General features: G+C 43.0%; 1 protein-coding gene across 4 annotated transcripts in view; it reads right to left on the bottom strand.

The window, feature by feature from the left end:
• The window catches only part of LOC119661701 (TNF receptor-associated factor 4), a 129915-nt gene that overhangs the window by 5599 nt on the left and 97641 nt on the right, over window positions 1-26675 (bottom strand). For 2 of the 4 annotated variants that reach the window (XM_038071149.1, XM_038071148.1), the window contains exon 2: window positions 5231-5335. In XM_038071149.1, the coding sequence (XP_037927077.1) occupies window positions 5231-5335 (105 nt within the window). Of the gene's footprint in view, window positions 1-5230; window positions 5336-5396; window positions 5554-26675 lie in introns of those variants that run through there. The other 2 variants (XM_038071150.1, XM_038071151.1) reach the window with 2 other exon arrangements.

Genomic DNA, 26675 nt, shown 5'->3' with positions numbered 1-26675 from the left:
AATTCTATTGGCCTCTATTTTTTAGAAAGTAATTTAAATAAATCATTTGATGGAAAGCACTGTATTGAAATAGTCAACCTCATACGCTTCACACTCTGAGTTTAATATTATTAGCAAATGCCAACAATTTAACCAACATCAAATATAAAAAAGAGTTAGGGAGAATTAGATTCTTCTTGAATGGAATTTTAACATTTCACTCGAATGTCAATTATTCTCGTTAATTATGACGTCAGCATCTTATTTGAATGGCTTAGAACGCTGTTAATTATCACGAAATTGATAAGTTTGAACTGCTATAACTTTCTCAATAATAGTTGGATTTTCATGAAACTTGGCATGTGTGTGCACGAGGCTGTCCTCTATGTTTAGTACACTTAGGATGAACTTAAGGGGAGTTTTTAGTCAATTTCTAAAAGTTGATAATATACTATTAGTAAATTTTTTGAGCAGATACCGGAGTGGGACATCTCTCGAAGATTAGATTTCACATAAGTGTTTTAGACAAAAAGGGCTGCAGATTCTTCATAAATGCGACTTTAATATTTCACGCGAATGTCAATTATTCCGGGTAATTATGACGTCAGCATTTGATTTGCATGGGTTTGGAAGCAGTAAATTTGAATTGCTATAGCTTTGGCGTTAATTGCCAGATTTCCACGAAATTTAGCACGTATATACGAGATATTGTCCTCTATGCTGGTACAAAATTCGGAAGTCCTAAGATGAATTTAAGGGGGGTTTTTCAGTAAATTTCTAAAAAGTAGTAATATACTATTAGTAAGTTTATTTGAGCAGATATCGGAATGGGACATATTTTGAGGCCTAGATTTCATCTAGGCGCACCAACCTGATTTTTTTCGGATTTTTAGGTTGGGTAGTTTCCGAAAATGAGTCCTGTCTCACTTCAAGTGCGTACATTTTGATTCCTTACTCAAGCACTTTGCAATTTAAACGAATGTCAGCTTCGGAAAGTACAAATCGAGATCTTTCATTTGATACCCCACACAACTATATCCGCTGAAAAAGATTTTTGAATCCCCCCCTTTAAACTCCACCTAAATTTATGCCCCTCGCTGTATGCGTGGGATTTCATAGTTCCCATCTGTCCACCGAATTTCGTTCGGATCGGTTTAGCCGTTTTGGAGAAAAATGGGTGTGGCAGACAGACAGACAGACAGACAGACATGGGATCTGCGAGGCCTTGCAAACCCAATTGGGATTACAATCAGTGAGCGAGTCTAATGTGCTACGACTTAGAAAAGCGTACGGTGACACGCAGATAGCGTCGATAAGTCTTCCTATTGAAGCAGTGAAAAAGGCGATTGCAGTGGGCAAAGTACGTATTGGATGGGTGGTCTGTAGGTAACGAGAACAGAGTCCAGTACATAAATGCTATAAGTGCTGGCAGGTTGGTCATATAGCGAAAGCTTGCACTAGCTCCCAAGACAGATCAAATCTGTGCCGCAAATGTGGAGAACAAGGCCATTTGGCAAAGGACTGCAACAAAACCAGTAAGGCGGCGATATGGAGCTGCGGAAGCCAAGCTATAGTAGATGCGAAAAAACATCCAGAAGACGGGTCCACCCGTGCCAAGATTGGAGGGATATATCTATAGTTGTTACGCAGCACCGAGCCTCACATTAGAGGAATTCACGTCATTGCTGGAGAAACTATCCTTCAATGCAAGTCGCTAAAACCCCAAAGTAATAGCCGGCGACTTCAACGCATGGGCAGAAGAATGGGGTAGCAGAGAAACCAACGCAAGAGGACGAATATTGCTGGAGACTTTCTCGCGCTTGAACGTGATACTTGCCAACTCTGGGGGAGCCAACACATTCCGGAGGGGAGAATTGCAATCGGTGGTAGACCTCACCTAATCAGAGACTTGGAGTGGCGTGTCAGCGAGGAGTACACACACAGCGACCATCAGGCTATCATCTTTCAAACCTCGCAAAGGAATAATTTGAAGCCATTAACACGAATAACGATGAGCTGGGTAACTAAGAAATTCGACGCAGAAATGTTCAAGGAGGTGCTTCTGGAAGATACATTGCTATCGGGAAGCGCACAAAACAAAGTTTCACAGGTCGTGGAAAAATTGCAGCGGGCATGCGATGCCGCTATGCCTCGACGTAACACTTTCCGAAGACGAAATCCTAATTTTTGGTGGAATTCCGAAATTGAGGAATGCCGGAAAAAGTGTCTCAAAGCTAGGAGACGCTCCCAGCGCAGAAGAAACCGACCTGAGTTCGAGGAACTATACATGCAATAAAAAAATGCGAGGAAAAAATTGCAAGTAGCTATCGCAAAGAGCAAATCCGAACATTTCAAGCGGATGTGTACTGAAGCTGATTCTGACCCATGGGGTGGCGCATATAGGTCGGTGATGTCATCACTAAAAGGCGAGCGCTCCCCACCGATTACTTGCCCAGAGTTGTTGCAGAATATAGTGAACATTCTATTCCCAGTGGATCTGAATGTTACAAGTCTGCCTGCAGTACATTTAAATCCCGGCGAAGTTCCGATAGTGGTAAATGAGGAGGTTCTAGACGCAGCAAAAAGATTGATTGAAAAAAAGACTCCAGGACCGGATGGAATCCCTAACATTGCCCTGAAGGTAGCAGCCAGGACAGCACCAGGTATGTTTGCCCAAGTTTTCACGGCATGTCTTAGGGAAGGAGAATTCCCCGAGCAATGGAAAGTACAAAAGCTAATACTCATTCCGAAGGCAGGTAAACCATTGGGTGACCCCTCCTCTTATAGGCCGATATGTCTGGTCAATACCATTGGCAAACTATTTGAACGAGTAATATATAACAGACTGCTCGCTGTTGCGGAAAAGGAAGGAGACCTTTCCGACAAACAATTCGAATTTCGTAAGGCAAAATCAACTGTCGACGCAATCAGCATGCTGACTGGCTTGGCTCAGGCTGCAATAGAAGAAGGAAAAAGCTGCGCAGTAATAACCCTCTACGTAAAAAATGCGTTCAATAGTGCAAAATGGAATAAAATCATCGAGGCACTCGACAGGATACAAGCCCCGAAGTACATTGTACGCATTGTAGTCGAGTTTCTCCTTGGGAGAAGACTTTACTGCGACTCGGACGATGAGCTAAAAATATTCCCGACAACTTGCGGAGTGCCACAGGGTTCTGTCCTGGGTCCCTTGCTGTGGCTAGTTATGTACGATGGAGTGTTGACGCTACGCCTACCGGACAACGTGACAACTATTGGCTTCGCCGATGATATCGGAATAACGGTGGTTGCAAAGCACCAAGACGAGGTCGCGATCTATGCAAATGAGGCGATATGGGAGATCAATTCCTGGTTGAGAAATTCTGGCCTTTCACTCGCCGAGCATAAAACAGAAGTAGTTCTCATTAGCAAGAGAAGAAAGAACACAACTGTGAAAATCAAAGTTGGCGGAAAAACGATTTACTCCCAACCATCGCTCAAATACTTGGGAGTAATTATTGACAGAAGACTCAACTTCAAAAGACACATTGAGTACGCCGCAACTAAAGCGTCTTCCATCGCTACAACGATTTCGAGGATACTACCGAACATTGGTGGGCCAAGACAAAGTCGACGTCTTCTATTCTCCAGGGTAATCAGCTCCGTGCTACTCTACGCAGCTCCAGTTTGGGCAACTGCTCTGAATAACAAAGTGAACTGCCGAAAATTGGGAATGGCGTATCGGTTAAGTGCACTCCGGGTATACAGTGCATATCGGACAACGTCAGGAGAAGCAGCATATGTACTAGCAGGGATGCTCCCCATAGACATCTTGGCGAAGGAAAGTCTACGACAAAACGTATGCAGCTGGAGAGTCTAGCGCATTTCGACGGCAGCTGGCACGGTGGGAATCTATCGAAGGGTGGCAACAGCGATGGGACGAGTCCCAAACTGGTCGTTGGACATACCGAATCATTCCGGATATTCGGAGATGGTTTGAACGAACCCATTGGGAATTAAGTTACGAGTTAACACAATTGTTAAGTGGATATGGAGGTTATCGTGCTTATTTACATTGATTTGGTCACGACGAATCACCATACTGCCCAAGATCTGGTAACGTGGCTGAGAATGCGGAGCATGTCATATTTGATTGCCCCAGGTTCACCGCGCACCGTACAAGAATGGAAGCGGTCGCAGACAGGCGTTTAACACCCGAAAACATTGTGGAGTTTACGCTGGAGTCAACGGATGCCTGGAACCAGGTTGTAAGGGAACTGCAAGCTATTCACCAACAGCTTAGGCAGGAAGAACTACGACTAAAACAAGGAAGGGAGAGAACCATAATGAGCCGCAGTTAAAAGCTGATCCAGCCCCGCGATGCAATACGTGGGGAGAGTGGAATGAGAAGGAGGTGGTTTTAGTGAGTAGAAGTCTCACATAACTGCGTGGCAGGAGCCAGCAGTAGGTTTTGAATCTTTCGACCTTCCTTCCTTCCTTGTTTTGCAAACAAAACCTTAAAAAAGACAGACAGACATCGAATCGATTTGAATAAGGGTTTGTTCTACACAAAGCATTGAAAATGCTCCCCCATCAGACCAAATTGGAACCCATTAAGGGTAATATCCATGTTACAGTGCCAATATTTTGATAGATAAAGTACTGAAGAAACTCCTGGAATAGGTATCTACACGGAATTACAATTTTATAGGAGGAAAATCTACGTTTTTTTATTTGGTTTTATAAATTCTGCAATTGCAGTGCATGACCAAATTGCAGCTTACGTCGTAAAGCCAAAAAAGCATGGGCGGTGCTTATCTAATTTCATAAGATCACTTTAATTATTCAACATAATCGCACCGAAAACCAGTCGCTCATTTCGTTGCATTGTGTTTATAGCACTTTCCATCTTTAGACATCCTTTGGGGAGGCTATTTGGCATTTTCCCCGCAATCTATTGAATCATTTTAGGCATTTGGCGGCCATTCAAAAGTGAATTTTATTATCAAACCAATTTACCAAAAATATCTTCAAAACTTAATAGAAAATCACTGTTACGATTACGTATTGTTGACCGTTTCGCATTTCATCTCTATTCACTGTTAAATGGAAGCAGATAATAAATTTATAGATTCGTTTAAAGAAACAATGCCAATCTTGTAGTTGCTTCCATTAGGTAAGTAGTGTAGATGCGAATTTTTGGTAAATGTGGTTTATTATGTGTTGCGCAAGATGTTTTAATGTTTCTTCTGTGTTTTATGATTCAACTCACCTTTAGCTTTCGTAGCTCGTCCGACCACTTGCATCCTTGTTTGTGATGAATGCAGAAGACCAAAGATCCCATTATTGCTTTCTCAGAGTCCAAGTCAGGATATATCTAGAAACAGAAAAGATAAAATCTCATGAGTAAACGCAACCGAAATTCCATCGTCACATACACAAAGAGTTTACATAGCACCAAAGGCGTGGAAAACCCAAACCTCTTTCAAAATTTTCACTGTCTGACTCGTATCTATTCCGACACACACTGGACAGAAGCCTTTGCACTATTATCAAATACTAACTACTATCTTTTCGCTTTCGCTCGACTATCTGTGGGGCTAACTCGGACGGCAGATACTCATAGCGTTTATTTATTTACTCTAAATATTTGGAATTGATAAGGTTCTGGCATGGTTAGGCCGCTGGCTGGTAGCTTTCTATGAGCGATCGTCTGCAAATAAAGACCGACCGGATAGGGCCCAATTATTATCAGCACGACTTCGACAACATGGGGGTAAGTCGTATTGAGAAAGAAAGTGTTCTGCGATAAACCTCGATGATAAGTAGCATTTTGAAATAAGAACAACCAAATATGTATTATCGTTCGTTACGTTGGAAAACAAAGAACTTTATGATGGCGCAATGTTAAGGGGTTCAACTGGAGGAAATTGTGGCGTCTTCGGAGCTAATTATGTCTTCAGATTGGACGGAAGTGGTAATTGATTAGAATCTGAACCTCTGCTCTGCAAAATATTCAGACCCCTAGAGCAGGCGCAAATTGATTCATCGCAACCCAACCCCTCACTTATACAATTTATTTGGAGCTTCAAAATATCTTGTATCTGTATCTTTTAACTAATCAAGTGAGAAAATCTGCAATTCATTCTCACTTGCTTCAACGGAATTTCGACCACAACGACTGAATACCCGAAGTACAGAGAATTCAATGCAAGGTCCCTCTTCATTCACTGGTCCATCCCGAAGGTCAATTGAGCGCTTCAAAACACCTCGAGACGAGTAAAACAGACATTTCGAATTGGAGGAATTTCTCATAAATTTCCGAGGCATTCAATGTTTGATAGGAAAACCTCAAATACAGATATACCTCGCTCATTATCTACACTATTGAAAGATACCGAACTAGACCACCCAGGAAGGCAGAATGGAATTTCTTAACAGAGTGACCACTTTGATGGGAATTATCCAATTGGGTTTTGGTCAAGTTGATATAATCGTCATAATCGGTGGATTTGATATTGAGTTTGGACGCTTTGCAATGGAAAAAATCTAAGGAACTATTGATGAGAACAAAGGAACAAAAAACTCTAGAAAGGAAATGAACCCAATCTCAAGACAGACAAAAAGATGGTGGAATCTATGGTTAAATTAATCATTGGGCAGAAGCATATGAATTACGAATTTGAGCAGTTTGCATTACTGAATGATAACTTGATGAGTGTTGGCGGACTCCCCGATCCTTCTGTAGTTTAGGTCAGCTTTTAGCGTCGGAACTTTTGTTGAGCAGAGTGGAGTGGTGAACCGACGAATTACTCCGTTGGGACTCTCTCTCTCAAATTCCCCTTCGACCGGCCTTTTGTCCCTCTCCCATCGACTTCAATATTCAGACTAGTGAGTTCTTGTCAGCGCGAATTACTTGGCCATACCGTTGAAGACGCCTTTCTCACAATATTTCCACGACGGGTGTAACCCCCTATTGAACAAAGATGCCTTGTCTTCATTTCAGATGTGGTCATAGTGTGACGCCCCTGATCCAACGCAACCTTTCATTTCTATTCCCGCGAGGTGATATTCATTGCCTTTAATAGTCAGGAAGTACTCAGAACCATAGAGTGGAACTGGAGAGACGATGCTGCGGCAGATAACGGATTGTCACTACAACCCTGATGCGAACTTTGAAAACTCGATACGCTCTTCTCAATAGCCATTTGAAGTTTAGGGTGGAACGCTTAAGACAGATAGATTATGAAACTGAACAAATCACACTTTTAAATGGTGTATCACTCAAATGTGCTCCGTCCCCCCGTATAAACTGCAGCAGCCTTTTTCTGTTTTCGTGCATACTTTGAAGAATTCGAATCAAAAATTTCTGCGATATTGGCTCGGACATTGTTCATGAGGGCTTCCAGAGACCTAGAGTCGTGACTGTAAACTTTGGATATGCAGTATCCCCACAGAAAGAAAAATAGCAAGGGACCAAATCAGGAGAGTGCGCTGGCCACTTGAAAATTCCTCTTTGAGAAATAAGGCGACCGGGGAACTTTGCTCTCAAGAAGTCCATTACAATCCTTGCTGTGTGAGCTGTGCCCCCTCCTGCTGAAACCAGACGTCTTCCAGCTCAAACTTATCCAAATCAGGCAAGCAAAAATTCTGGATCATGTGGTCATGTAACGAGCTGAATTGACTGGAACGACCCGGTGGTCTTCTTAAAAAGAAAATAAGGGCCGATGATCCCATTTCTTGGAAGGGCACATCATATTGTAACCCTGTCGGAGTGCAGAGACTTCTGGTGGAGCTCTTTGGATTTTGTTACATTCCCAATAGCACATGTTTTGCTTATTGACACATCCACTGAGGAGGAAATGTGACTCGTCCGAAAAGAAAATGGCGGCGTCCCGCGGGGTTACAACAAGCATGTTTTCACAGCAAGTTTGTAGTGGCCGCGGCTTCGCGACGGGAGCGGAATTTCATTGGCCTTTTTCGGGATTAATTTGCTCAGATAATGCATTCTATAGTATGCAATAACCTGAAATTTCGCCGCATATTGCACATTGTTGAATGCATTTGGGCCAATTGATTGTGACAGAGGGGAATGATATGCCGCATTCGTCAATGTACTGTGTATGTTGTTGGCAACATGAACTCTGGGAATGTTAGCAGCAACCGGGTCTTGTTCTTGGGGACAGCTGACTAACGTTCGTTGAAATGTCAGCTTGATGAGCGATGGAGTAGATGGAGGGATTTGAGGTGAGTCGTGATTGCGGGTATACGAACGAATGGTGTTTGGTTAAGGGCACAACTGAAAACGGTAGTGCTGCAAATGGGGATTTTGATTTTTTCTATTTTTGACTTCCAACGCAAGATAACTCGGTACCGCTAACGGAGCCTGTTACCGTGGATTTTTGATTTGATCAGACTCCGTGGCGGCGAAAATTCGGCAAAAAAAGGGTGATCGACCAAAAGATTGAGGAATAAGAAGCCGCAAGAGGGTTCCTAGGCGATAAAAACAGCATCCGCGGTGGTCGTGGCCGAAGCAACATCAACAACACAAGGCGAAGAAATTGTTACGAAGCATTCGATTGTGTACAAACCGAAAAGAAATTCCCAAAAGATTTAGAGGGGCGTAAAGCGGATATCGAGGTAAGAATGCTGTCTTGGCGGACAGGCTGGCAAAGACAACGTCTCGTTGTCGGAAGGGAACCGAGGTCAGCTTCTTTTTTTCTCGTTGAACGACTCGGACTACGGAGTCGGCCAGTATCTTACTACTTACAAAGTTACTGAATCGAACCAGCAAATACCTCAAGCTGTGCAAATTTAGAATGTCCTATTACCCCGGTAGTTTCTGTGTGCCCAGATTGGGTGTTCTGTCCTTTGGGTGAAATGAATGCAAGTAAAATGTATCGGCAGAAGTGAAACGTCCGAATTCCCGGACTATACTGGTCGGCAATGTCCTCAAAAACAATGGAAAGAGTGTCATTTGCGTAGGTGACGACTTTAAAGAGATTACAGAGTCTATTAAGGCTTTGTTCTGCAGGTCCACTAATAGCCCATAGTGACACAGGAAGTCTGCGCTTAAAATGGAAGTGCTAATGTCCATCAAAACGAATCGCCACGAAAACGTTCGGCGCAATACTAGACTCACGTCCGCCTGCCTGTAGAGTAAGTGCGGATAGGAGAGGAGTTCGCGGCAGCTAATCGCAAGTTATGCAGTGTCAATGTGTTTCGACGGGGTATGGGGAGAACTGGCACCTCCGCGCTCGTGTCGACCAGAACGCCTGCTCAGGGGGTCCAATATTGTAAGGCAACGTGGTACTGCCTTTCGGGTAGCCGTCGCCGGGACACCAAGCTAGTTTCTTGTGATTTACAGTGTCGAAGGCTCTAGCAAAGTCAGTGTAAATTGTATACACTTATTGTCGTGAATTTGGACATTTAGCGACAAGATTGATAAAGTCGAGCAAATTGGAGGCAATAGTCAAAGCCGTGTTGCTCTTTCACTATATGGTGACCAAAGTGGGAGGACAATCGATCACTGACAAATTTTACCAAGATTTTGGAACCGGAAGACAGGATGGGGATCCGGAAAGCTGAGTGGTTAGAGCACAAGACTGTTGTGCGGAAGGTCACGATTCAAATCTCACTGATGGCAGTGGGATTTGTATCGTGATCTGACGTCGGATACCAGTCGACTGAGCTGTGAATGAGTACCTGAGTCAAATCAGGGTAATAATCTCGGGCGAATGCTGATCACATTGTCTCCTACAGGGTACTGTAATCTTCTAGTATACCGTTAGGTCTTGAATGAAGTGCTCTAAAACACTTCAAGGCCCTGATCCAATATGGATTGTTGCGCCAACGATTATTATTAAGATAGGAGGGAATGGGACGGTAACTCCCGGCAAGCGGAGGATCGCTACTTTTGTGAATGGGGATGATCACAGCCTCTTTCCACAAACTAGGAAAATGGTTTTCTTGGAGGCTTTTGTTGAAAGGAGTAGGGGAAGGGAAAGGGGCTGATCAGTTGTAAGCAAAAAGAGGTTTGGGAGACCATCGTACCCAGCGCCGATGGCCATTGGCATCAAATTTGCCCATCAGGTACTCAACAAGGAGAGAAGAAGGAGAATAGTAGGCGATGCGGGGCAAGCTAGCGGGTGGGAAGAGGAGGAAGAAGAGGGAACATAGATTAAGGAAAAGTAGCGGCAAAGTAAACCACAAGATAGTAGAGGGGAGTTAGCTGAAGAGACAGAGAATTTAATGGACGAAGGGGATAGCTGGGCAGGACTGCAGGAGTTGCGAATGTGAGACCAGAAAAGTTTGAGGTCTATAGAAGAAAGAAGAAAGAAACCATGTTTATATGGTTTTTATCGTATTAATATTCGATATGATGACAGGCTGGTTCGAGCGCTGGGCTGTCGTAGCGGAAGCTTGCAGTTCAAATCTCACTGGTGACAGAGGGGGATAAGATTGTGATCACCAGAGCTCTGGGATAATTTTTTTTTTTATCTTGCTAGGCCGAATAGCCCCATACGCCCAGAACATCATTGGCCCATACCAAAGAGGCTTCACTCCAGGCAAATCAGCAACAGATCAGATTTTCACTCTGCGGCAAGTGATGGAAAAACTGTTGGAATATGGACAACAGTTGCACCATCTGTTCATCGACTTTAAAGCCGCCTATGATAGCATAGCCAGGGTAAAACTGTACACGGCCATGAGAGAATTCGGTATCCCGACGAAATTAATAAGACTGACTAGGCTGACCCTGACCAATGTGCGAGACCAGATAGAAGCAACAGGATCACTTTCAAGACCATTCGACATCAACAACGGTCTACGACAAGGGGATGCGCTATCATGCGTCCTCTTTAACCTGGCCCTCGAGAAAGTGATCCGTGATGCTGAGGTAAATGCAAGAGGTACGATCCTTTTCAAGTCCACCCAACTACTGGCCTATGCTGACGATATCGACATCATGGGAAGAACCAGCCGAGACGTACAAACTGCCTTCATCCAGACAAAATATATAGTGGCAACGTCAGCACCGAAGACGAATCAACCAACAACATCAAACCGCACTGGTCAAACACGAAGAAGAATAAGGATAGGAGAATACAACTTTGATACCGTTGACAATTTCTCCTATCTAAGGTCGAAAATCACAACCGATAACAGCTACGATGATGAAATCTGCGTACGGTTGTTGTCAACCGAAGAATTTTTGGCCCCCTACATGAGGATGGACGATTCCGTAGCCTACACAATGACGAAATCTATGAGCGATACCATGACCGTCCGGTTGTGGATAAAATCCGGCTGAATAGGTTACGATGGGCGGGTCACTTAATCCGTATGGATGGGGATGATCCCTACCCGCAACGTTTATAAGGGCAATATCCATGGTAGAAAAAGAAGACGAGGCAGACGCTGCCTAAGATGGAGCGATGGCGTAGGCCAGGACGCCAGACAGCTTTTAGGGATATCGAATTGGTGGACCTCGGCGCAAAACCGGGATGTCTGGAATTCCTTATTAAGGCAGGCCTAGACCGGATACCGGTTGTTGCGCCGTTGATGATGAAAAATCGTAATCGTAAAATTGTAACAAACCGAATGACACCACTCACCACCAACCACATCTGTTACATGAGGAATATCTCCACTATCAAATCCATTTGTATGTGGCGCTCCACCCAGTATAACCTAACATGAGACTATCTTCGCTTTAGCCTCTCGACGCGTCACAATATGCTCTACCCTCTTCTGTAAAATTGCTTCACATTCGATCAATTTTAAATGTGATCCTCTCATGTTTTTCTGTTCAATAAAGACATTATTTTTGATGAACTGTTTGACGTTTCCCTTACGTGCTTTCTCGATTGGAGGAACTATAATTGGTGACCTCTTGTTTTTGGAAAAATTATCAATCAAACATATTCAGGAACTCAAACGGAATGTTATGCCTGACGGTGTTTTGAAAACACCCAAAAGCTAGCGTGAGATAAATCGACAGGCTGTTGTGAATCAAAATCGGAGAGACCTCAATAATATGGCAGCAGTAGCCCGTTTACTACGCAGCAATTGCCACCTAGATGACCGTTCGACCGGCATTCACTCGAACTCTGGTTCATGTTGAAGGAAAATGAATTCAACGCTTTAGTGATTGCTGATGACCCCCATCAGAACATAAGGACTCTTTCTTCGCACAGCAATTTACGAACATGGTCCGTAATCCTCCGGAAACAAAGAAGTACATTATTTAAAAATATATCATTTCGAACGCTTTGATAAACCCGCAAAACAAAAAAAGACAGCTTCTGACATTCCCTGGCACCAAACAAATGTTCCCAATAACTTCCCGATAAGCAAAGCATGGCCCCACATAAGCTCAAATCCTGAAAATCAAATGAACCTGTTTTCTACAAGAACTCTAACTCCACCATCAAAGGTGAGCGTCAATGCAAAGTTGCGTATCCCAGTCACCCAGGCAAAACGTCACCTACTTTTCTTATAAAAAGGTAACCTTACTCAAATCAGGGGAACAACTACCTTGCCTACAACCTACTCAATAGTCTGAGCGTTGACTTCATTTATTTATAATCAAGTTTACCTCATTGACTCAGATGTCATTGTCTCTCTACCTCCAAATTCTGGTGATCTCTCCAAATCCCGTATTGTCCTGTATTCTGTCAATTTCTAGGACATAAACCTTAGTGGAATTAAAGTAATTTTCCAGAATTCAAACTATGCAGGAACTTGGCCTTGTCATCAGTTTTCGTATTCATATAGAGGACCATTATTGAGGCTGACTTCATTAAATACTTCTGTCTTCTGATGGATCCTACCAATCCAAGAGTGATTGAAACTGTAACTCCTCTCACCTCTAAGGGCGAGATCATCAAAACACCCTATCTCAGCATTTCCATCATTAATCCAGGAATCAATTATTTGGACCTTCTCCGCGAATGAATCCAGATCACGAAACCCTTAGCAAACGTTTCAGCAGCTTCGCAAACAGGACTGTGCTTACCGGAAAGTAACCAAAAGTTGTCCTGTTTTTGGTAAATATGGCAAAATTACAAACTTTAAGACAGAGATGTCTCGGGTGGACAGGTTTACCAAATTGACGACCAATTTACAACATAGTCTACGTGAAGGGAGATAAACACATCAGACACGCTGATGTGCTTACGCGTGCAAAAACAATTGCAGTGCTGAAAACTCTGGATCGTGAAGCCAAGGTCACACGAACAATGAAAAATTGAACAGTTTTTTTCAAGGATTCAAGTGGAAATTGACCCAGGCGTACCATTTTTCTGTGATGTTTGACGTGGCGTCGTTCATCTGTATTTACTTCAAACTTTTCGCAAAATTGCGTCCGACATAGTTCCCAACCTTTCACACCCTGGTCGTCAAGTATCATCCCAACAATACCGAGAAAAATTCGTCTGGCCTAAAATAAGCATTCGATCGCATCTAGACACCTGACACTAGATTTAGCCATATTCATCATGTGCTACCGAATATTGTTCAACCGTCATAGATCGGTTTATCAAGCAGCGAGTAGTTGTACCCCTCTGGAACATGGCTGCAGAGATAATTGTGGCAGGTCTCTTTGAACCTTAGATTAGCCATTACGATACTCCAAAGGAAATAGCAGCTGACTAAGGTACCTAGTTTGAACCTCAACTCTTCTAAGACTTGGCGATTTCGTCGGTGTTCAGAAAATAAGGACGACTGCTTATTACCCGTTCAGTTCTGCAAATCTTCGTGAAGAAACAAAGAATTTATGCGTGACTTACGTCCTACTCCAACTGACCATCACGTTGAATCCAGAATGTTCATTTTGAGAGGCCTGTACACTTGCCCGCACGTTCTCCTACATTGCGACCACAGTAAAATGCCATCGGAAGCTCCATAGATTGAACCGTACAAAGTTATGGAAAAATTCTCTGTTTCTACAAGGTTCACGTAAATGGCACGCTAAAGAACATATCCGTAGATACGCAACTCTACTCCTTGCTGCATGACCTCGAGTCAATCAACTATACGCAACAATAGGGCCACTACATCAAAACTACTACAGGACTGATTCTGACCTTATAATTACTGCGTCTACTACTGTATTGAAGAGTATTGGCGGGAGCGGGAATCCTTGTGTGCCAAGTGAATCCTAGTCAAACTCGTCATTGTGTAGTATAATTAAGTCTGGGTCTACTATGTAGAGTGGAAATCCTTTCGCTGCCAGAACCTGTCATATGATCAAATAGATCTCAGTAGATTTTTCCTTCTCGGATGACATCGGGTTGAGTAGCAAACACCCGACATACCAATATATATTTGGTTATTAGATAACTAAGTTGGATTTTCCAATCAATTTTTTAATGGCACAATGACTGGGTTACTTCAAGGGACAGTCTTTTGATTCATTTTTGCCTGAAGTTCGTATCCCGGTCTTTCTGGATTTTTGGGTTGATAAATCTGCCCATATCCGTACGATAAGCGATGTTGGTAGTAGAGGCGAAGCAGAAGATTTACAGGGGGTATACCAATAAAATTGTATATAGGAGATTCAACTCCTAGGGCATTGTTCGAATTTTTATGGTGGAGAAAAATCATTGCGCATCTTCGACCATCGACGGAAGACAAATTCCTCACATAAGGTCTGGTGTTAGTGCCGTGTATGTGTTGCAATACATTGGTGTACGCCTATGTTTATGGCTTGTCTCAAGAGATGGGGAAACACGCAAGAAAACTATCTAAGCGTCAGCGACACACCGACAGATCAGCAAAACCGTATTGTTTCTTGAATGGGAAAGAAAAGGACGTGCTAAAATGTCAGAGTCAGATAGCTCAGGGTAGACATATTTCGAACTTTCTTGGTGGTCTTTGTTTCACGGGCTGAGTTTGTGTTTCAACATACCGCATTCTAATATCCCCAAGGTATAAGGTAACCGTGTTAGTACAAATATCTGTCTGTCATTAGCGGGTTGTTGCACTATAAATGCAATAATAATAGATATTATTTATATATCTTGTATCCTTGTAAGATACACCTAGTAAAGCATTGAAGAGTTACCAATAGAACCATAAAAAAATATCTCCGTAAAAGTTTCCTGTTACTATTGGCCTAGACCAATTGGAAATGCAAAAAAACTATTCCATAAAAAGAGAATAAAATATATTATGATTGATACTCAGAAGATAATTATGTTAAGAGCCCTTCACGGAGTGCGCAATTATACAACAATTGGAAGTGGTTTTAAAATCAAATTTGTGAAGTCTTTAAGGCTATCGACTATTGGAAAATTTTTGAATCTTTATCAAGCGACAACTAAATAATTTCACTTTATATTAATTGATAGACCAAGTTCATCTGAATTGGAGATCTTCAGTGACTGCTATCGTTTGACCATTTGGTCATGGAAAGAAGCTACATATGGAGTCCAAAGACCATTAAACCTGGTCGCTGTTTTATTATAGTCTGAGAATTTTGTGCCTCAGTTGGTAGCTGCGGAATGAGTATACATCGATTAAAATCTGTCAAAGGTGTGAAGGGATGAATTTTGGTCAGTAGTCCCTTGCGTTCCAAAGGAAATAAACACTCTTATATCAAGCGATCAGTAAAGGGGCAGCAATGCTATTCATCTACGTTACCAAAACCAGCAAAAACATATGATATTCCAGCACAAAAGCCACCAAATCCATTGCCAATACTTGAATCCAACCTCCCAAAAATATGTGTCAATAACATATTCATGAAACTTATAAAAATTTTATCAGTCGAAGAATATTTTCCCAACTTAATGATCTTCAAAAATTATGCAAAACCGGTTGAAACTTTGAAATTTGCAAATCTACTTTCATATTACTAACACTGTAGGAATGCTGTCGCCTATGTTGCAGTATGGTCGCTTTTGATCTTTGGCTCTCCAGGAGTATTAACCCGAAATTTATAGACTTCAAAATGAGGTAGAGAAGGTAACATGAGTCCCACCTTTCATGCCGAGACATAAAACCTAGACCATTACCACAGAATGGTCAGTCAATGTTGAAGATTGAAACGTCTATGACTAAGGATCGCCTCCCAACTGTGGGAGTATGGAATTTTGACGCTTTTGACGGGGTTGGGTTATCTATGCAAAATGAAGCACCAGAATATTGACTTCCCGCGTACATAATGATAATAAAGTCAGAAGATCTGACGTGTTCCTTAGAATTCTTTCGGAATGAATGGGTTTGCATGTTGGTGTTAGGTTTGTGATATAATACTTTTGACATTATTCCAGTTTTTGGCAATGTTTCTAAAATGCATCAGATTGTGGGCGGATGGGTTATTTCAACAGAAAGCAATAGAAACTCTGCAAAAAATGGAAAATGACCAATAAATCAAACTCCCAAAAACCTCACTTTTTTTTAAGTGGAATATAATACCATATTGGGCCATTTCAATGCAAATAGAGCCATTTGTCAAAAAAATGTTTTTTTTTTATTAAATTTAAATTCATATCTGAAAGTGTGAGCCAAAAATATGAAAATAAATATTAATGTTGATCGGGGAACTAAAAAACGCTCAAAACTTTTATTTAAACCTCATAGTTTGCCTATTTACGGTGGATTACTTAGGGAACTACTTAGGGAAAAAAGAATATTATCAATCACTGAATATATCAGAGAAAAGGTCTTGGCCGATGGAAGGTTCAAATCATGATCAGGGACAATGAAAGGGAAGGAAATGTTGGTACAAGACGGTTGGTGCCATTTTTTTGTAGATACCAGGTTGTTATCCCAGTCTATGCAATACATAGCAGATTTTTTCAGAAAGTTTAAAAAAGTAAGGAAACTAAACGGGAGAAGGATAGAAGTTCTCCTCGGTTTACTGCTCCAGAAACAATCACGGCCTTTATCATCATCATCATCAACAGCGCAACAACCGGTATCTTGTCTATGCCGACCTTAGTAAGGAACTGCAGACACCCCGGTTTTGCGTAGAGGTCTGCCAATTTGATGTCCCTAAAACCACGGCCTTGACGGCAATAATAGAAGTGTCAGGACGATGCACTTTAAGCGCAATTTTCGGTAAAAATGGCTGCACAGACACAGATCTTCAAAAACTGAAGAAGTTAATATTGAAGCAGATATCTACCTAGAAGGACCTTCTTGAAAGTATTGTTTGGAAAGTCGCAACTTTGTATGTATTATAATTTTTTAATTTCTTCATTTAAGTGGTTTTATCAACGTAGAGGTAATTTCTTTGCCCTGCTCAGAGAGCTGCTCTGACTACAAGTGTCTGCCAGATATTGATTGCTTCCTTTTCATTAATTTAAAAACACAACATGCCCGCGAATCATATTCACCACAAACCGCTAAGATTTAGACCGCAGCAGTCAGCTCCTTGTGGTCTAACCACTTCCACAGCAGAAATGGACTCATGACTCTCCAAGCACGAAACGGTCGTTCATTTTTTTGAAAAAGTAAATTATTGTTTTTCGCATAATTAAAAGATCCGAAAAAAAAACAAGTTAAATTTATTTTTGTTTGAGGATTGAGAGGACTCTAAGTCCGCATTGGGGAGAAACTTTCCTCCACATTTGTGGGCCACAGACTGCTCATTTTTAGCTAAATAGGCAAATTTGCAAAAAGAATGACTGATGGTTTCGTCCAGAGCAGACGTTCCCTCACTGATCGGCTTTCGACCACGCTGCTCCCAAGAGAAAGGTGAGGCATCATATGATGGGTAGCTTCTGCCAAGGATGAAACTGTCATTTATTTTTTTTTTAATAAATTTAATTTTTTTTTAATTGTTGTGTAATTGTGGGGTCTATTCAAAAATTAAGGATAATTGATTTCTTCGCTCTTTCTTATAGTAGATGATAAGTGGGAAGTATATGAAAGCTGAAGACTAAGGTCGGAGAGAGAAAAACCGGGCTCGAGATAAAAACCTTGCGGGTCCGTCTATTATTCCTTTTTTCGTGGAAATTCCTATTCCGCATCCCCGACAATACTCCGCGTCAGGAGGGAATATCCTTCTCCTTTCCCTTCCTTCTCGTCAGGTCAGATGATGACAAACCTTTTTTTGGTCGTTGCACCTATTATTACGAAATTTTGTAGAAAGGTTGAAACTGTGAACTATGAATTATCATACACTGTTCGACGTTGAACACATAAAAAAGTGCAATTTTTTTTACCGAATATAATCATGTGGGGTATCAAATGAAAGGTCTCGGTTAGTACTCGGTAGACATTTGTTGGAAAGGTGGGGAGTGCGGGGGGTTGAAAGTGATCATTTCTTTCACGGACCCATTATCAAAAACTACACAACCGAAAAATCAGAAAAAAAATTCAAGAGGTTGCCACTATATGGTGCCTACGCTCCATGCCGAAGAACTCCATTTCATGTCGATCTCAAAAGTTAGGGCTCTCACAAATGACATTGTGGCGCATTTTATGAAAGGGTCTTGGCCTACATCTCTTCAAGATCCTCCTCACTCAAGAATTATTGGCGTCTGACCCGCGAAAACGCCGTGAACTTGCTAATTGAGCTCTGAACCAGCTGGCTGCGGATGCGGAATTTCACAAGAAAATCATTTTTTACCGGCAATGCTCACTTTTGACTGAATGGATTCGTCAATAAACAAAATGGTCGTTTCTGAGGAGGGTCAAAGCCACATAAAATATTGGAAAAGGCTTTACATTAAAAAAAAAATGATTGTTTGGAACGGCATTGATGCTGGCGAAGTGATTGGACCCTATTTCTTTTGCAAACAGTTGCAACGTCATCGGCGATCGCTACCGTACCATGCTCTGACTTTTTCTTCGAGAAAATCGTTGGAATGGTGGTGGTTTCAGCAAGACGGAGCGACTTCCCACACTGTCGGCGAAACAATTACATAACTGAAGTTCAGTAATAGGATTATTTCAAAAAACGGCCCCGTCAATTGGCCGACACGTTCGCTAGATTTAACAATCCATGGTCAAAAAGTAAACCGTTTGAAAAAGTCAAAATATCAAAATTTGAACCGGCCACGCCTCCTTAATTGAAGTTTAAACAAGTCGGGGAAACCGAAAGCTTAACGCTTCAGGTGTAAAAGGTTTTATGTTTCCCTATGTGAGGAGTGATGAGTGCATCACAGTCCCGCGTGTACTTAGTTAAAAATTCCATTGCCCTCTAAGAGCTTAACCTGCAACAGATACAAGTCAGGAAACCGGAAGCGGGACGCTTCAGGTATGAAAGGTTTTGTGTATTTCTTTTATAAAGACATTTGAGTGTGAATTTGTCCCATTAGTACGTAATATACGCATATATTATGTGAGAATATCCACTTTCGGGTGATATTGACATTCAAAATCTTGAATTTCCAAAGAAGTGACAACTTCGAGCTATTATAACTTCGTTAATAAGAGTGCGAATTCCACCAAACTTGGTAGGATCAAGCTCTATATTATAGCCTACATTGCTACATTTCGTGGTGCTAGGATGAACTTAAGGGAGGTTCTGCAGCCGATTACTGAAAATTATAGTAATATAATATATATTGAAGGGATATCTATGGATACATGTGGAAGGTAATTCGGAGCCTAGCCACCATATAGTGGCAGCCTTCTGATTTTTCGATTGGGCAGTTACTGAGAACGGCCCCGTTTAATTAAATGATCACGTTCGACCCCCCGAACTCCCCGCCTTTCCAACAAATGTCAAAACTAAGACCAGCTTCTGAAAGTACTAACCAGACCCCGACCCCGACCCCAATGAAGTACAGATATATGCGAACGAGACTATACGGACTAAAGACCATGGGCTGGAGCTTGGCGAACACAAAATGGAGTTAGTGCTCTTTACAAAGCGACGGAAAACAGAAAACTGTTGAAATTTGCATCGCATGTTGTTAGCTCTCAGTCATCGCTCAAATACCTGGGAGTAATATTCGACTCCAAACTGAGCTTTAAATCCCACATAAAGCTTACTTGGCAGAAAGCGGCGATTATCAGCTCAACACTGGCAATGATGTTTTCAATTGTAGACGGCCCAAAGCACAGTCGACGAGTCGTTTGCTCTGTACTTTTATACGCGGCACCAGTATGGGCGTCGGCGATAAAAATCCCAGACAGCTTCAAGCTGCACATCGATTAAGCGCTCTGTGAACATATTGCTCTTACTGAACAACATCTTATGAGGCAGAATGCGTGATTAAGGGGATGATCCCGGTAGATATTCTAACCGATGAGGCAAGTCATCTGTACGAAAATCAGGAAGCGAGCCTAAACAAGCAACAAGCGAGCAAACAAGCAACAAGTGAGCGTATACGGTCATTGGCTGCATGGCAAACAGCATAGGGCCAGGCGGAGAATGGCCGGTGAAGACACAGACTTATCCCAGACATAAGCATGTGGACTATGCGGAACCACGGTGAGACGAGTTCTTATCAGTTCTTAACCAGACACGGTGGATACAGGAGTTACCTGTTCGATCTAAATGAATCGCCCGATTGTCCCACGTGTGAAGGTACAGCCGAAAATGCAGAACACGTTTTCTTCGCCTGCTCAAGATTTAAAAGCTCAAAGAGAAAGCTTGAAACACAACTAAATACCCGTTTAACGGTGGAAAATCTGATAAGGTACAAGGTACAATCAAATACAGCATGGGACGCGGTAGTTGCAACGGTGAAACGGATCCACCAGCAGCTCAAAGCAGCAGAAGTACAGTGGAGACATAGAAGGGAAGTTACTGCAATTAACGCCACGCAAAGCAGTAGCAGCTCGTTTAAAGTGAACAGCTAAGAACTGAATAGCTCCGTGAAGCAATACCGGAACGGTGGTCTTGCGGGGAGAGTGTGGAGAAAATATGAGAGGTTTTAGTCAGTAAGACTCCGGCATGCGTGTCCTAGATTCCAGATGCGTCTCCATGATGGATTTCCCCCAGCCAAAAAAAAGACAGACAGTGAATCGATTTGAATAAGGTTTTGTTTTAGACAGGCTGCTGATTCTCCTTCTTCGTAGGGGACCGAATGAAAGGTCTCGATTAGTAATTTCTCAAACAGGTATTAATTTTGACATTTTGGTGATACTGCAAAGTTCGGTGTTATCTCTTTCTAGTTCTGGCTTTCACTGATCAATATTGTGATGCCTTCGTGTATGGTTGTTATGTATGTGCATAATGCTGTGTTAACGTTGCCTTGTTCGCATTTTTTTGTAAGACAAGCTCGCTGCCTTATATTGCTTATGCTTCCTTCACCTTCTTTGAAGACAGGAGTCGGAACTTTTAAATTAGAGAATGATCGTCCTAGATTGTGGTGAGTTTTGGAAATTATGTTTTTATCCGGGGGAACTTGAAAAATCCCTTCCATTCTTCCTGACATACCCATTCCAGTTGTTATCCCCTCTGGTGTTTCCAGCGATGTTAGCTACGTTCTTCTAATATGAGGCGCCTTTTTTTAGAGAACTGTTTCTCTATTGCAATATTACAGGCATCTTCACGAAATTCATTGTCATTCGCAGCCAACACTCTGCGGAGAGCAGCTGGATGATACTACCTCCCGATGTGGTTTTATTCTAGGAACAATTTAGTTGTATGGTCTTTTCATCTCATATGACTGTGTTGAGATATGGTAGTTTGGCGCTGGATTCGATCCCCAACAGAACTACAAATTTTGGTTAAATTAAATATCTGGAAGGTACCATCCACCTTCAGTCTTGCTAAGGATCAAAAACAGATCATCGATATATTTTACCATATTCGGAGTGAAATCTAGATAGTACCCTTAGATAGTTGTCTAACATATCTTCTAAGACTATATCACAGCCTCTTGAAGTTTTTGAAAGTAGTGTTTCCAACAAAGACCCATACATATCAGAGACGACCCCCTTAAAAACGTAAGAACAACTTTTTTATCTTTTATCTCCACCAGATTGCAAACTAAGCAAATATCATATTTGAAGTTAATTTATGCCTAACCAACCTACTATTCATATAAATATGCTCGTGTATAACAAACCACCGGAAATCGCTATTACCAGAACCGCCACTATGCACGCTACGCATTGTTCTACTCGTCCATAGTTGACTAACCCCTCCGGGGGGCCCATGGTATTGAGTTGTTCAGACACCGATAGGCTCAATTTTCAGTCATCATCACTTTTCTATAATTATTCTTTACCCATACCGGACACAATAACAAACCTGAGAATTTCTTAATTACCTCGGGCTACAGAAAAACTACCTCCAATACTGGATGGCCAGGTCTCGTACTATTCCATTTGGTCACGATCCACCGGATGTTTTCGGTGTCATCTTTGGCTTTGTTCTTCATATTAATTCGTTTTTAACATACTGGATTGCCGATTTTGCAGTGTAATCGGAATACAGACAATGGTCGACCAGACTCTAATGTGATGTAATGGAATTACCATTTCAAATTGCTTACAATTCACTTTATCCATTCTCGATGACCAGGCATGTGGTTGTACATCCGATTAATATCCACTTCTTAGAATGTTATCGAAGCGCCTTATACTCCCCCAGATTAGATGTATTTCTTATTCTGGATTGAATTTCGCCAGCAAGCTTTTTGCGTTTGTTTGCCTTTGGAAGAAAATGGGTTGCGGACTGCATACTTATCGAAGCTGGAGGTTCTAAGAAAGTTTGTAGACATAAGCGTGACTATGAAATTTGAATTCAATACCCATTTTGGGCGTGTGGATTTTAAACACTGACCAGGGTTATGTGCACAATGCCAAAATTAGGTCCAATGTTTAGGCCATGTTCCAATGAGATACAGAGCCAACACCATACTCAATAAGAACATCGCTACTAATATCTTTTTTCTCTCACGATTACCTGCCTTGTCGTGGTGAGGGCGCTCAGTAAGGAAGATCCTCCAGGAAACGGGAGGTGACACCTGAAGCCAAGCGATAATCAAAACCCCAAGCCAAGGTGTGACTACCGTGCCGAGGGCTGAATGGTCACAGGGGTTAAGATGTGGCCGTAAACGGTGAACTCTGGGTACCAGGCGACCCCCAGTTTCAACTACCCTTGTCTCGGCAAAAAGGAGTTCTGCCAAGATCGACTTACTTTCCCCGGAAAAATTGAGGCCATGGCAACCAACTATGAAAAAAAACAAAAACATAAACTATTAAGCAAACACAGTTAAACTTCGATCGTAACGATCCAACCCCGAGTGAAGGGGGAACCCTGAGCTCATCAATGGAGAACCTGAGTCTAGACTTAGATTCCCCACTCACTCAAGTGGGAACCAATCCAATTGGGAGCCAGTCCTTAACGGACGAGCCTAAGCAGACCTCTTCTGTCAGCACTCCTGACCCCAGGCTCCAATCGGCGCCACCTGTTGAGGCTGAAGTCTTGCCTATGGGTAAGCACCTCTCCACGGACAGCAAACCGCCTTCGGGCAAAGCGCCTCCGGGCAACGCACAACCCAAGACCTGTGCCAAAGTTGAGGGGTAAGGAGCATTCGGGGCACCTGCGGCTAAGGGGAAACCGAAGCGGCAGCGGTCCTCGGACGATCCTAACTCTTCGATACAAAAGGCAGCAAGGACGACGCAGACGCATGGGGGTAATAGCAAGATGTGATGTCAACGCTCACCACATATGGTGGGGAAGTTCGAACATCAATGCAAGAGGATCGAGACTGCTGGAGTATCTTGTAGGAACCGATTTGCAGATCCTAAATGTGGGTAATGAACCCACTTTCTTCAACGTGATCAGGCGAGAGGTTATCGACACCACGGTGGCATCTCCTGACATCGCGTCTCTGATCGGACAGTGGAGAGTATCAAACGATATCACACTCTCGGATCACAGACGCATTGATTTCGTTATGGGCATGGATCCACCTCCACGCACTCCATTTCGGAATCCGAGGAAGACAGATTGGGTGATGTATCAAATAAAATTGAGCGCCCGAGTCACGATTCCTGGGAAGCGCATCAAATCCATTCCTGGAATTGAGAAGACAACCAAGATGATCACAACTAGCATGAGAGAAGCTTTCGAAGAAAGCTGTTCACTCAAGATGCCAAAGAAGGGTAAAACACCATGGTGGAACTCTGATTTGGCAAAACAGAGGAGAACGACAAGGATGCTCCTCAATCGTGCTCTGAACGGTGAATCAGACACCAGCTGGAATCGTAATAAAGCGGCACAGAAGGCTCTAAAGAAGAGCATAAGATCGGCTAAACGATCATCTTGGAGACGTTTTTGCGAAGAGACTAACTCTCTTGAGGCAACCTCAAAGCTAAAGCGGATTCTGGTCAAAGAACGTAGTCAGAAACTGGTTATTTACGTTTACAGAATGGGAAGTACACAGAAAGCGATGAAGAAACGGCAAACCATTTGCTTGAAGTGCACTTCCCAGGCAGCATCCAAAATCTAATCTCAGGGCCAACAGGTGCATACAGCCCTCAACCGAGAGACTGGAATCTGGCATGCAAAGTAGTATCACTGAAGCGAGTGAAATGGGCATTTAACTCGTTCCAAATCTGCAGGTCTGGATGGCATCATCCCTGCGCTATTAATAGAGGGAATGGATGCCCTGGGTCTACACATTCGGAATATATATCGTGCATGCCTAGCACACGCTTATATTCCAATTAAATGGTGGGATGTGAGGGTGTTGTTCATTCCCAAACCAGGAAAACCCACCTACACAGACGCAAAAAGCTTTCGACCGATCAGCCTAACGTCCTTTCTGGAAGGACTAGAAAGACTAGTAGATCGGTTCATAAGGGATACACACATTCCTAAGTGGCCACTTCACCATAGGCAACACGCCTACCAGAAAGGCAAATCCACGGAGACAGCACGGTAAAAATTGAAAAGGCGATGTCCGAAAAAGAATACGCCTTAGACGCATTCATGAACATCGAAGGTACCTTCAATTATGTCTCATTCGCGGCAATGTGTGATGCGGCAAGACAGCATGGAATCGAACCGCTGCTAATTAGTGGGATCCTTCACATGCTAGAGTGCAGAAAAATCGACATATCGGTCGGCCAGAAGTCTATTGAAGCAGGATGTCTCAGGGGCTGCTTACAGGGAGGGGTTCTCTCTCCACTGTTATGGCTCTTGGTGATGGATACGCTGCTGTGGCTCCTGGAGGACAAAAAAGTCTTCGCGGGTTGTGACCGCTTGAATGCAACTTTGCATGTAATCCACAACTGGTGCCTCCGCAATGGACTCACGGTGAAGGCTAGGAAGACTGGACTAGTTATGTTCACTAGGAACGTCAGGTGGGGCAGCTATACGCTACCCACCTTAGCAGGGGCGGAAATCCAGCTGGCACAAACAGTCAAGTACTTAGGAGTACATTTCGACTCCAAGTTAACGTGGAAGCATCATATCCAGGAACAATATCAGAAATCCTGCAGATTGCTCTGGTGCTGTAGGAATGCGATAGGTAAGACCTGGGGACTTTCACCCTTACATTCATAATAAAACCCCTTTTGCATGCATCGTCTGGTGGCCAAGACTGAACTTTGCTAACAGCAGGAAGTTGCTAACGCAGATTCAGAGACTTGGTTGCCTAAGTATTACTGGAGCAATGAGTACTACGCCGTCTGCGGCACTTGAAGCTATCCTAAATTTACCCCCCATTCACTTGGAGGTGAAACGGAAAGCGACCAACGACGCATATAGGCTCGATACCATTGGGGCGTGGAAAAGAGGCCAATCAAACGGTCATGCGTCTATCTGGAAATTCCTTGAAAAACATCCGATAGTCCTGATGCCGACCGATCATATGGTTTCCAGATTCGTCTTTGAAAAGACATACACTGTCGTAATTACCGAAAGAGAAGAATGGTCGACAAGTGGCCATGAGTCTTTTCAGATTACAGACCTAATAATCTTCACCGACGGGTCAGTCACGGAGGATGGATCGGGTGCAGGGGTGTTCTCGGAGAATCCGATTATAGAACTGGCCTGACCACTCGGAAAAATGACGACCATATTCCAGGCGGAGATATATGCCATTTCATTGGCAGCAGAAGAATGTCTGCGACAAAAATGAAGGGGTCGCACCATTCGAATCTGTTCCGACAGTCGGGCGGCATTATCAGCACTAAATGGCAACAACATATCAAGCCAGTTGGTGTGGAGTTGTGATCAGGTGCTGCTGAAACTTGGCCGACTGAACGAAACATTCCTGATGTGGGTGCCGGGGCGCTCTAACATCGCCGGTAATGAGGAGGCTGACAGACTGGCTCGCCGAGGGTCTGGATCCACAATGGTGGGGCCAGAACCAGCTCTTGGAATCCGACCATCTACTGTCAAGTCTACTCTGAAGGGTGAAATTGCAAGGATTCACGCAACCGAGTGGAGAAATTTGGACTCTTGTCGGCAAGTGAAAATCCTGTGAAAGAGCCTAGGGCCACTAGAGCGGCATTTTTGTTGTCCCTTAAGAAGTGGGGGACATGAAAATCCTAGTAGGGCTTTTGACGGGACACTGCTCCTTAAACTACCATATGAAAAAGATTGGCGTAGTGGCTTCGGCTATGTGCAGCCAAACTGAGGAGGAGGAGGAGGAGACGGCCCTGCACATTTTATGCGGCTGCCCCTCACCGTAGGCATTGAATAGGCAATTTACGGAGATAGTACAATGGGCCTAACAATGGCCTGAATGCTCGGAGCTGCGGCTCCCCCCTTGTTAACTAAACTAAACTAATATCTTTTTTCCAAGTTAGTCTACATTAACATGAATTAGAATGGATGAAAG

Source organism: Hermetia illucens, chromosome 1 (genome assembly GCF_905115235.1).
Source record: "Hermetia illucens chromosome 1, iHerIll2.2.curated.20191125, whole genome shotgun sequence".
In the NCBI taxonomy this organism is placed as follows: Eukaryota; Metazoa; Arthropoda; class Insecta; order Diptera; family Stratiomyidae; genus Hermetia; species Hermetia illucens.
This window is presented reverse-complemented; position numbering and strand designations above follow the sequence as displayed.